At 38.4% G+C, this 13648-nt stretch overlaps 1 protein-coding gene across 3 annotated transcripts in view; it reads left to right on the top strand.

Annotated features, from left to right (window-relative positions):
• LOC134813636 (sorting nexin-29-like) overlaps window positions 1–13600 on the top strand; it is a 69945-nt gene extending 56345 nt beyond the window's left edge. For all 3 annotated transcript variants that reach the window (XM_063821515.1, XM_063821517.1, XM_063821516.1), the window contains exons 20-24: window positions 5820–5913; window positions 6497–6571; window positions 6832–6897; window positions 7842–8002; window positions 12360–13600. In XM_063821515.1, the coding sequence (XP_063677585.1) occupies window positions 5820–5913; window positions 6497–6571; window positions 6832–6897; window positions 7842–8002; window positions 12360–12399 (436 nt within the window). In that variant the 3' untranslated portion in view covers window positions 12400–13600. The remainder of the gene's footprint in view (window positions 1–5819; window positions 5914–6496; window positions 6572–6831; window positions 6898–7841; window positions 8003–12359) is intronic.
• Window positions 13601–13648: the final 48 nt, after the last annotated feature.

Raw genomic sequence — 13648 nt, forward strand, 5'->3', positions numbered from 1 at the left:
GTAACCAGAGTGCTCTACAGACTCATTACGACTTCAAGTTTAACAAGACTTTCCGCGAAAACCGTGAGAGATATACTTTTGAAACTTTTTTGGCTGCACTGAGTCGAATGCTTTTATGGCCTTTTGGTCAGTGTTAAGAAATAAAAATTGGCCAAGGAATAAGTAATTTAGGTCTCGAAAAATGGACCCTTAGGACTCCGACTAGGTGGTGTCAAAATCACAAATTAAATAAACAGCTTTGTCTAATGTGGCACCACTTAAGAGAAACACGGGTTCCTGCTAGTTATTATAAAACAATAGCAGGATCACGTATAACCCTAAACTGGTGTCAAGACTCAAGAGACTAAAATAATTATTACCTATTTAATTCGCGTTTTGAATGAATCCGCGACAATGGTAGTCTACTTATTCATTCTGGTAGGGGAGATGGTATCAAAAGGCAAGGGGTTGGCCTATGTCTTTCCAAAAAGGTCAGGAACTCCCTGATCTCTTATGTACCTACATCAGAGCGGGTCTTAACAGCTAGGTTACACGGCAAACACCTCAACATATCTGTTGTTGTAGCCTACGCTCCGACTGACGGTGCAGATGACGGAGAGAAAGATTGTTTTTACAACGTTTTATCAGACACGTTTGGTGAACTGCCCCGACATGATCTGAAACTGCTACTGGGTGACTTCAATGGAAAAGTTACTTCAAACAGATATGGATTCGAGGGAGTTATTGGTGGAGAATCTCTCCATAGTTCATCAAGCGACAATGGGACCAGGCTCATGGATTTCTGTGCAGCCAATCAACTTGTTATTGGTGGAACTCTGTTCCAGCATAGAGACATCCACAAGGGTACATGGCGGTCTCCCAACGGGTTAACTGTGAATCAAATAGATCATATTTGTATTAGTGGACGATTCCAACACTCGCTACTCGATGTTAAGGTATGTCGTGGGGCGGACATTGGTTCAGATCACTATCTTGTTCGTGGACGGCTGCAAATCAAACTGCAGTCGGTAGCTAAGATCACTGCTAAAAGGCACGATGTGCCTGCTATCGAACATTTGCGAAACTCGTCTAAGGTTCAAGAGTACAACGTGGCTCTTCAGAACCGTTTTGATTGTCTGGCTAATGAGGTCAACCTTGAAGACATGTGGGATAATTTCAAGCAGACAGTCACTGATGTCTCGATGGAAGTGCTTGGAAAGCGTCCCCGGAAGGTTAAAGAACAACACCTTTCGCAAACCTCTAAGAACTTGATAGAGCAACGGGGAATGTTCAAACGGAGGGATCCCACTTCAAACGTCAATAGATCAGCCTACTCTAAACTTAATAAATTAGTTAAGAAAAGTTGTAAAATTGACGACAACAACTGGGCTACTAAAATAGCGACTGATCTAGAGGAGGCTTCTAAGAAAGGCCAGCAAAGGGAAGTTTGGGATAAGATAAAGAAGATTTCTGGGAAAAAGAAGAAGAAAGTGGGTATGTCAGTTAGGGATAAGGATGGTCATTTTATTACAGACCCGGACAGTCAGAAGGAAAGGTGGAAGGAGCACTTTACTGAGCTCTTAAATCCTCCACTATCGGATGCCAATCTTGATGACCTCGATGGTGTGCCCTCACAACCGAGTTTTGACTACCTTTCTTGTTCTGATGGACCTCCTTCTAGAGATGAGATTAGTTATGCTCTAAAGAAACTGAAGAACTGCAAAAGTGCAGGGGTTGATGAGATAACTAATGAACAACTCAAGTATGGTGGAAGTGCTCTTGTTGGCCAACTAGAGCTACTGTTTAAAAAGGTATGGGAGGAAGAGGTGATCCCTGAGGATTGGCTTAAAGGTGTTATAGTGGTTATCGGAAAGAAGGGAGACACCTCATACTGCTGCAATAATAGGGGTATAACTCTTAGGGCAACGTCTTCTAAGGTTCTTCAAATGGTTCTTCTTAAGAGGCTGGATGTTGGAATGGAGTGTCTTCTTAGGGAAAATCAGTGTGGGTTCAGACGGAACCGCTCATGTATTGATCAGATTTATTCCATCCGCACCATTATTCACAACTGCATTGAGTTTAACATTCCACTTTATGTTAATTTCATTGATTTTAAGGCAGCGTTTGATTCCATCAGAAGAGAGTTTATTTGGTCAAGCATGAGACACTATGGACTTCCTGAGAAATATGTTAGAATCTTTCAGGCATTCTTCAACGGAACCATGAGTGCTGTCAGGGTTAATGGTGAAATGTCTGATTGGTTCTCTGTTAATTCGGGCACTGGACAGGGTGATATCCAGGGCCCTCCTGTATTTAATTTCTGTCTGAACTTTGGAATCTTTTTGGCCGAGGTTCACAAGGCAATCAGTCATGGTGCTGTACTGCAAAAGGAACTAAAGGGTGCAGATGAAAAAGTTATCATGGATAGTGACTACGCTGATGATCTGGCAGTGATGGACAATACTGAAGAAGGGCTGCAAGAGTCCACTGATCTTATAGCTTATTACACCTCTTATGCTGGGTTGAAGATCAACGCTAAAAAGACACAATGCATGGCGATCAGCAAGTGTGCGTCCCAGCGACCTTACACCGAAAGAGACAGTATAAAGCTAACAGTGGAGGGAGAACCTGTTGAACAGGTCAGCAACTTTGTTTATCTTGGTGCCAACATCAGTGGGGATGGTACCATTGACCGAGATCTTGACATCAGGATCCAGCGTGCTAATGGTGCGTTCCATCAGCTTTGGAAGATATGGAACAGTCGAACTATAAGAACGCCCACCAAGATCCGTATCTACAAGGCTGCTGTTATTACTATTCTGTTATATGGAGCTGAAGTGTGGAACACAACAAAGAAGCAGATGAAACGGTTTGAGGTCTTCCATCTGACCTCCCTGAGAAGAATCTTGAAGATAAAGTGGTTCTTCCATGTCTCCAATGAAGAAGTTCTCAGGCGTGCTGGAATTAAGTCTATCGAAACTTTCATCGGTGCGGCTAGACTAAGGTGGTACGGACATGTTGTCAGAATGCCAGAGACGCGGATCCCCAATTTCTTACTGGATTGGAAACCAAACTATGGAAAGAGACTGAGAGGACGACCCCGCAAAGGCTGGATGGCCTGTGTACTCGAGGATGCGGCTGAATTTACAGGTGTCGATAACATCAGCAGAGATGCAGTAAAACAGTTGGCTCTAAAGCGAGTGGAATGGAGGAACATGTTACGCCGTAGAAGAGATGTGTGTGATGCAGGCCACTCCAACGACTAGGAGGAGACCTCTTCATGTAGCATGTATGTATGTATGTATGTTTTGACACCACTTGGGGATCCAAATTTTGGGATCTAAAACTCTAAATTCTAAAAAAGTTTCAGTTGTATATCTTTCACGGTTTTTTTTCTCGCGTTAAAGTTGATGCCGTGATGGTACGGATCCATCCATTCATATCTATATAAGTATATACCTATATATTTATACATAGTAAGATATCAAAGTTCAAAATATCTGAAGGCAATACTCCTAAGAACTTTATTGGTAGCTGCCTCAAAGTTGAAAGATCTTCAAACAGATACAACTAAATATTCTCAAATGACTTGCATTTAACTCTATTAAGAGCAATTACCCTCATGTCAAATCTAACACACTAAATAAACCCCTGTTAGTATTGAAAGCTTAGCAGCTGACTCGAACCTGCAAACATATTTAATAAAATTCACTGCCCGAGATTTTCAATTAACCAGGTTAGACGATGTTGATTAAACAGAAAATATAATTGCGATGATGAACATCGTCATCAGAGTGCACACAAAGTCACATACATCATTTAATTATTATTTTCGATCGCTATCACTGAAAATTAACGTGTTGAATGCAAGGTGTCTTTACCAGTACCACAAGATTATTATATGAACTGCTTGTAAGAGAGTAAGAGTATATTGATATGTACGTGTGCTAATACAGTACGTGTACTCATATAATAAGCGGGCTCGTATATTAATATAATCTTTAAATTGGCAGGTAAGCTACAGTAAATACGCGATATCATTGAAGGTGGGTCACGTGATTAAAGGGGGGGGGGGGGGGGGTGGTGATTGGGTGAAGTGGTATTGTTATTTGAATTTGGTAAGTGGTGTGCAATTATGAAGTTCAGTGACAAGGGTATATGACATGAGGGCGTAGGACAAAAAGGGCGGACGACAAAAAGGGCGGACGACAAAAGGGCGGACGACAAAAGGGCTGACGAAAAAAGGGCGGACGACAAAAGGGCGGACGACAAAAGAGCGTTACTTTTTTAAGAGGTGGACACGAGGGCTGTACTTTCTTACACATGAAACTCACTTTAATATGGACAATGGACATGAAACTACGTACACTTGGATCCTTGTGAATATTAATCGATACTATAAAATGGGGAACCATACCAGTAAACTATTTCCTTCTTCCTTCATAACAAAGATATAATTGCCAAAAGATGTGATGGGAGATGCAAATGCTCAAAGAAAAGTGTGCTTTGATTAATTGTTGCAACACCGTCAGTTATACACGTCCACCTAGAAGAAATAAGTCCTTGAAATCATCAGCAAGTACGAGCTTGCTAAATCACTCTACAGTCAATCTTCAAGATTGTTCTAAAGAGGCCCCCGACAGTTGAAACCAACAATCGAAAAACTGTCTCGATCACGTGATATGACCGTACAAGGGAGTTAGTCTAATTTCTCGTTAGGGTTAGGGTTTCAGCATATGCTTTTGTTAAGGATTGGGTTAGGGTTATGATCAGATATGAGGGTTAGGGTTTCGAAGCCCAGATAATGCGGAAATTACTATTCGCGAGAGCGCAAAAACAGGGTGTGGTGTGATAGCTTAAGTCTACGGACTTTGAAACAACGTTCTGCATCCTCAATGTGATGATTCATTATAAAGACCAATATGAGCACATAGCTCCTATCAGAAGCTGAGATCTTGGAATAAGTGCAAAATTGGTACTTGCGAAAGCGTAAGAAAGATATGGCCACATAACTCAACTAAATATAAAATATGATTAAAATCGAGATGGAAGTATTTAATGATACCAGAAGTTGAAATCTTCTCTAAAGATTATAACTGAAAAAATACCGATCTCGCAGCCTATATAGAAAATTGACCTGGCATATCATTATCATCTTAGATAATCTTTTGAAATCTTTTAAAATCTTTTAAAATCTTTTAAAATCTTTTAAAATCTTTTAAAATCCTTTAAAATCTTTTAAAATCTTTTAAAATCTTTTAAAATCTTTTAAAATGTGATTTTTGAGATTATTTAATTTTTTTAACGTTTTGTTAACCTCATATTTCATGAAGAACAAAGGCATAAATCAAAATATACTAAAGCAGAACTTTTTTGCGTGACACCTGTGCTAAAAAAATCTTTTAAAATCTTTTAAAATCTTTTAAAATGTGATTTTTGAAATTTATTCATTTTGTTAACGTTTTGTTAACCTCATATTTCAAAAACAAAGGCAAAAATTAAAATTCTAAAACATAATGTTTTTGCGTGATGCACCTGTGTTAACGGGTGATACTCGTAAAATATCTGTTCCATATATCCGACTCGGCGCGCGTCCTGGTAGGTTGTAAACCTACAACACCTGTGCCAAGTTTTAGCTCCTGGTATGGTTGTGGCCAGTCTTTTCCAAAAGGTTTACCTTTTTTTAGTTAAAGTTAAAATTCTACATTTCCAGTTTTTTTCTTCTTGTTCATCTCCAGCAATCCAGAAGCTCTATCACATGTTAATATTATGTGAAAACTGGGAAAATTATTTTTAGAGAAACATTTATTTTAACGAGGCTGAAATTTCTGAATTTTCAGTGACTTCCAGCTTGTAGATTCGCCACTGCTACAGATATGGATACCAGCTGCAATGATAAAAGGAGAAGGAGCTAGAAAGCATCACGTGTATCAGGTAAAAATTATTTTAAAAATAAAAATTATTTATGAAATAAAAGTTATTTTTGAAATAAAAGTTACTTTTAAAATACAAGTTATTTTTAGGTTATCGAGAACTTGACAGCTTCTAGTTTAGCTAAGTTAAGTCTAGTTTAGTTTAGTTAGCTTTGTGAAAGTGATTAGTTATGGGACACACCCCGATATAACACAGGTAGCTGATCTGAAAGTCCCAATAACAAATAAGGACAATTGTTGTGGAACGGGGTGAATAAATTCAGCATAGATGCAATCAACTGAGTATACCAATCATAGTAAACGCGTGATGGATTGGCATTGCCTGGATAGTATATTTAATAAAATTTATGAAAGGTCCTCACCCATTTTATACTCGGCATTTGCGCAGCTGACAAACAACAAATCAATCCTATAAACGTCATGAACATTGAACACGTATACCTTCATCCACTGCAAAAACAAGCAAACAACCACGTGACCCTCTCAAGAGTCTACGCCCTCTCTGTCAATATCATTAAAATTGGGTGGTTCGTCACTGGTTCACCATTATATCGTTCTGATCACCAGAATGCCCATGATTTCAGATAATAGTGCAAGTTGGGGGCGAACAGTGGACTGTTTACAGACGCTACGCTGAGTTTAGGTCCTTTCACAAACTAGTAAGTTAATCCCACAATTTTTTTTTTTTGTTTTATTATTTATTATTTTTTCCGCGATTTTCCATAGTCTAAATTTGTCGGGAAAGCAAAGAATATTTACTGTTATGATTGGTTGATACTTTGGCCTCTCCTCGGCTATGATTGAAATGGCTGACACTTTGACCTCTCCAAAAATACATTATATTACCTTAAGTCGGCGTGCCAATTTATAAAATGCGATTGAATATTTTTATTATATAAATCGTTCACATTATCTTCAGTTGGTTGGAAAACAGCCATATTTCTCAAAGCTAGAGCTTCCCGGAAAAACTCATTTCAACAGAAAGGTAGTTATTTCGACAAGTTTTATTATCAACACTTTTCTTTGATGGCCCATAAAAGGATAGCATGAAGGTTTTCTGCCTGCCTCTCGGGTGTGACAGCCCTCTAAGAAGAATCAAGAATACGCCGGGGAAATCTATGAGAGATGATGGAATAAAATTGATTGGTGGAATGAGGAGGACATACCAAATGCCCGAATGCCCAGAGGATGATACCCAGAACCGCATAGCTAAGATCGAGTAAGACTGTAGGACAACGCAATCCCGAATCAGCAGACTTTATTTTAATCAAGATCAAAGACAACAACCTCAGACTTTTCGCCGCAAACTTTCATTACCCAGAATCACATACCACTACCAGTGGTATGATACCACTATGACAAAGAACTATCTCCCCCCCCCCCCCCCCCCCCCCCATTATGACCTGTAATTAGGGACAATAAACATAAATATCGACCCACCCGGCCCCGGGTACTAATTTGCCACAAGTATTTCTGTGTCTGTTGTCTCAGGAACCATCCCAGACACCACCCCCTCAGACTTGTAAATCTGGTGGACACAACTAGCTAGGCCATGTTCTCTCCAGGCGCCCTAATAAGTAATAAAATCAAAAACAAATTTGTTTTTGCCGTTAAGAAGGCACTCAGGAGCTCGATTTGGGGTGCAAAATAAGTTCCGCTGTTTTTGACCGGTTCGCCTCGGTTTCTACTTTCTACAAAAAATTACCGAAAGTTAGCCGAACTTTCCATCATTACCAAGAAATGAAAACAGCGGTATAATGCTTTTCTCGGCAACACAATCCTCTTTCATTGGCTTCAAATATATGGTACAACCGGGTAGATACCAAAATAACTGACTATATTGAGACTTGTCAGGGTCCATCAATAGGATACTATTACTAAATAACCAGTAACTCCTAGTAAGACATTCTAATCCGCTCACTAAAACAGGTACCAAGTGTAGTTGAAGACAGAAGGGGTAAACTGGAAGTATATTTACAGAGGGTGACCAGCTGTTTAGCTGATAGGAAACAAGGAGTAGATTCCATGACCATGGATTTACACAGTTCCCCCTGCAAAGCCTCTGTAACATCGGCTATACACTTTCTCAGGTTAGACTTATAGGGGAAATCTTTTATTTGATTAAACGACACCAATTTTTGATACTGGATATGCTTTGTGGCGCGTTTACAAGGCATAAGTTTTAGAAAGAGTGACGTTCGAAAACTTCCTGGCCACTGGTTAAACAGTCGCCGCGCGCGCGACTCATTTAAATCGTGATCAACAATTTTAGGACTCACAATTTCGCAGCTTGATCTCAAATAAAGCAAGCTTTTCCGCGGAAAATAAATATGAGTTTCCTGAGCAAGAAAACATCTTAAATCAAAATTTTATACAGCAAACCAGAACTTTTTAGATTCACTTTGCTTGAAATCATTTTATTTGAGTAAATGGTGCTTTGTTCACGCTGTATAGTGTATTAGTAACTGTAAGTGGAATAGAAACATCTAATTCTAGGAAAATGGAAGTTCTTGGAATTGAATATTCCAAGAAGTGGTGTAACAAAGGGACCCGCAGACCCCACTATATGAGTATACGGGAGGGGGAGGGCATGAGAACTCGGAGGAGCGTTCTTTTTCCCGAATTATTATTAATACTAGATCTTTTTTTACGATAGATTGTCCGATTCAGCAGCAAAATGTCCACATCCCGGCCAACTTAACTTTCGGTCGACAAAAGATTTTGGGGTACAAAGACTCCGACATGAACTTTTGATAGGTTTATAAATAGCAAATTACACTGGGCCCGCCTTAAAAACGATCCGTTTAAAATACGTCACGATCACTGACGTATATCTGGTACAACTACATATTCTATTTACGGTAATTTCGACAAATTTCGAGGGGCTGTTTTAATCTTTAAAAATTTCTGGTGATAAAGATTTAAAGGAACCAAAGTCCTTCAGTGGCCTCAAAGAGAAATAATGCAGCCCTTCACGAAGACAAATTAGAGTACATTTGTCATAAATTCAGTGATCTCTTTATGTCCCCCATATACAAACCATTGCAGTTATAACGCTCGCCAGTGTATTGCTCTCCGATATAGCATCCTTAAAAAATCAACGATATCCAAGAAATGGACATTGTATAGAAAGCATTCACCGCTAAAACCTCATGAATGTATGATCTCCACTACTGAGATCACCTGATCCACCTATCTCTGATGTCTCTTCTACGGAGGCGGAAGGCGAGAGCGATTCATCATTCCCCACACGCAGAAAATCTTCCACGGAAAGACCAGCAATGATCTGAACGTTCTATTTGTTTTACGCCGAAGGCTTGAAACTCATTTGCAGTTCAGGGACCTAAATCGTGAAATGCTATCTGAATGTCATTCAAGATCTCGAGCACTTCAAAAATAAGCTCACCAAGTTCATGTTGTCTCTCCCTGATAAGCCGCCAATCAGGGGATCCACTCCTCCAAGTGTAAATACGAACTCTCTGCTGTGCTGGCGCAAGGAGCGAGACTTTACTTCGCTGTGGGGTGGTCAGAAGATGGCCCTGTCAAGTCCTGACGAGACTCAACATAAGTCACATGGTTAGGTAGGAAGTGTTTAAAGCAGAGTACTTAATAAAATACCAACTGGCACTCATTGGCCTTCCTATCTCATATATGGGGCTCATGGCTCTTCCCACTTATTCTCACTTACTATCCCAGACCAATATATAAAGTGTTCTGAAACCTGACTCACAATTGGTTCAATATCCAGAAGTAGTCTCGCCTCCCCACATGACATATATTCAAGTCTGTAATTAGTGAGCCGGGACAGGGATACCGGATATTCATATATGGAGAGGGATGACATGGTGGACTACGTACATTGAACAAATTGCGTTGCGTTGTAATGGTGACCAGTGAAATGCTGCGCGTTGTTAAGGTGACCAATGAAATCACGGGGTTATATAGCCATATAGTCACGTGATTGCGTTTTGGAGAATGAATTAGTAGAATCCCAATATTTTAGTATAATACTAACAATGGAGTGCTGCTTGAGTGCTCAATTAAACTTTTGCTAATGGAACAGCGTCTGTCTTAAAACGTTGGTCTTACGGGGTTGTGCGGTCGGTCAGACATGCAGAAAATGGATATAATGTGTGAACAGGATCTTGTATGTTCTACTTAATGCTATGTAAAATCGAACCTAAAAGTGGTAATTTTATCGACAACCCAGACTATATTGACCGGCCAGACTATACCGGGCCGAGAGCTCTATATAGGAGGTTGTTTAACTTGGTTCCTAGAGTTCAGAAACCTAACTTTCGTAATGAAGTTTGGGCGCGAGTAATAGTTTAAGTTTAAAAGGACATACACCGTTATTGCTGGTGATATAACCTTTTTAAAGTTTTGAGCTGATTATTTTATTGAACGTTCACATTAACTCAGTAATTCCCGCAAGAAGCTTTCCGAAGGATTGTTTGATTGAAAAATATATGACCAAGTTACAAGCTTGAAGCCGATTAAGGCTGAGTGAAGAATAATTAAAAGTGTTTAAAATAAAATGAAATAATGCACTTATAACCCGGTCATGCCCCCACGTGGATAGAAGCAGGTACAAGTGCTTATTATAGCTACTAACCATGTCAGAGCGGCTATATAAAAAGAAAGGGCGAGTGTAAAATCTTGACCTCGCAACAGATAATACCACTTCTGATATAATAGCGTGTAATCGGGTCTTCTTTTGACTTCTGTTTGAGTTTCATCTCCAAAACGAGCCGATGGTGTCTGGCTTGCTCTTCGGGTGACTTATCTAGAGAAATAAACACAGTTTTGTGGTGCTGACTCAGTCTCAGGTCTTTCGATTTCAATAATATCTGAATATTGGAATTTGTTAAAAATATTTTGACAAGTGTGGTCTTGTCGGCTGATTTCCTTCCAATCCTGGCAGCTTCAAAGCGTGGTTTCACTTACTATACTTTCACGTCGATCTGTTGAAACAGTTTCATTACTTTTATCGGGTAGTTTCATCCGCGTCACCAAGGATGAGAAAATTTCTACTTCCTTTTCCGAAACAACACCCTCAACAACCTTTTTCAAGCTCTGTTCTGTCAGTGCAGTTTCCGGCCAAATTCTGAAATTTGCCGGACATTTCATTCAAAAATATTGATATTTGACCAATTTATGGGCCAAAATCGATCAGATTTGGTGCATATGCCCAAATATGGGCATATAGTTTTTAGCTCATAACCTAGTCATTTTTTGTCCAATCTTAATGAAAATTCATATACGAGTTCAGTGGACCACTACCTAAAATCTGGGTTTTGAGCATGTCTAGGTGATTTGGCATAATTGGGCATAATTGGGACCAAAAATGGGTGTGGCTGTCCCGCGGTCACCGGTGGCGGGGCACCTGGAGTCCGTAACCCCCTCAAAAGTTCGGTCACAGGCCCTAGTTTGTTGGTCAATTGCTATCTCCAAATCAAATTTCACAAAAAAATCAGGGTGAAAATGCTTATAATTCCGAAAGTATCAGTTATAGTGCCAAAACTTATTGTTTCTGTAATCTGAAGGTATGTATTTTCCGAATATTAAGTCATATCACTGGCCAAATGATTAATAGTTTTGGTGTACATGTCACCTTTAGCATCTATAAATAGTATTATTTTTTCAGAGTTGATTGGGTCACTTGCCCGAGATTTTGTTGGGATTTTTGCAACTTGATACTACAATTATTGGCGCGTAGACAATTTTGCGTGAAATTTTAGCTTTTAGAAACGATCATTACTTGACTTCTGAGGGTCAGTTTCCTATGGAGTCTTGATCATTCGGTAGATATCCCTTTATACTACAGTTCATTTTAAAAAACGAAGTCCGAAATCTATAGTTTTCTATATGTTTCACTATCGCCTGAAGAGCTGTGCACTTTAGTCTAAAGAATAATTTTAATAAAAATTCACCGAAAAAAAATTACACATTAATCCCTTACTCCTTCGTAAATTTAACCAAGTATGGAATCGACCCTTTAAATAACGGCCTAAATTATGGGTTTTGAGGTACATCAACACAAAATTCTGAAATGAAGAAAAAGTTCAAACGATTGTCTACAGACCAGTTTTTGAATTTTGTAATTTCGATATTCAGAAGTAAAACTAAAGTTATGACCCGTCGAAATATATTGATTTCATCATAAAATACATATAAAATTTCAAACACGCCAATAATTCTGACATCCTGCTGTACAAGCGCGAGAAATAGTTTAAGCTTATAATTAGTTAATTACAGTTTGAACATCCAATAGTATTAATTTCAGAGAACTACAAGTGCGAGAAATAGTTTAAGCTTATAATTAGTTAATTACAGTTTAAACATCCAATAGTATTAATTTCAGAGAACTACAAGCGCGAGGAATAGTTTAGGCTTCTAATTACAGTTTAAACAATAGGTAAGCATCTATAAATTGATTAATTTCAGAGAGCTAGAAGAACCGGAAGATGTTTACCGTGGTTTCTGAGCGCAAGATCAAAGATCAATATCAAAGATCAAGGTGCGACATTAAATAACAAGGTGCGATATTTTGGCTCCTAAAAAGCTCCTCTCAATGTTTTGTATAAGAGACGAAGTGAACACTGTTAGTCAAGTACCGAAATCGAAATAAGATAAATAAGGACAATAACTTCAGTATTTCGTTTCATTTGAGAAAGATAGCAAAGGACCTGTTTGGTTTTCAATTCTAATTAAAGAAATAAACCGTAAAATCTGAGGATAAGTCTGCAGCTGGTTTGTTTTTAAGAAACTGATAAAGTTATGTGATTTTACTGATCTTTTAATATCATGGCTAGTTCCATCATGAGGGCAATGGCCTCGCTGTTATACCTGGAGAAGATCCAGAATTTAATCTTATTTTAATTGTTTATTAAGCATAGTTAACTTTACTAGTTTATTAGCAGAGTTAACTTTACTAGTTTATTAGCAGAGTTAACTTTACTAGTTTATTAGCAGAGTTAACTTTACTAGTTTATTAGCAGAGTTAACTTTACTAGTTTATTAGCAGAGTTAACTTTACTAGTTTATTAGCAGAGTTAACTTTACTAGTTTATTAGCAGAGTTAACTTTACTAGTTTATTAGCAGAGTTAACTTTACTAGTTTATTAGCAGAGTTAACTTTACTAGTTTATTAGCAGAGTTAACTTTACTAGTTCATTAGCAGAGTTAACTTTACTAATTTATTAGCAGAGTTAACTTTACTAGTTTATTAGCAGAGTTAACTTTACTAGTTTATTAGCAGAGTTAACTTTACTAGTTTATTAGCAGAGTTAACTTTACTAGTTTATTAGCAGAGTTAACTTTACTAGTTTATTAGCAGAGTTAACTTTACTAGTTTATTAGCAGAGTTAACTTTACTAGTTTATTAGCAGAGTTAACTTTATTAGTTTATTAGCAGAGTTAACTTAACTAGTTTATTAGCAGAGTATCAGATTTTTCCAGTTACTGTTGGTAACTGCAGTTGTGTGTGTGTGTGTGTGTGTGTGTGTTTCGTCTTAATGTTTTAATGTTATTATTTCATGTCTGTGAATGTTGAGTTTCAACTGATTATTTTCATTTTACGAGTATGTAACCATGGTTACATGTAATCATGGTCACGTGTAATGTCTGTGTTTGCAGATATTTTAGTTTTAAGGAATGTCCGGTAACTCAACCCCGGTATTCATTAACCAGTTGTCTTATCTGTGTCCCAAAAAGTGTCACGAGCCCCAGCGTAA

This window comes from Bolinopsis microptera, chromosome 3 (genome assembly GCF_026151205.1).
Source record: "Bolinopsis microptera isolate Bmic1 chromosome 3, MBARI_Bmic_1.0, whole genome shotgun sequence".
In the NCBI taxonomy this organism is placed as follows: domain Eukaryota; kingdom Metazoa; phylum Ctenophora; class Tentaculata; order Lobata; family Bolinopsidae; genus Bolinopsis; species Bolinopsis microptera.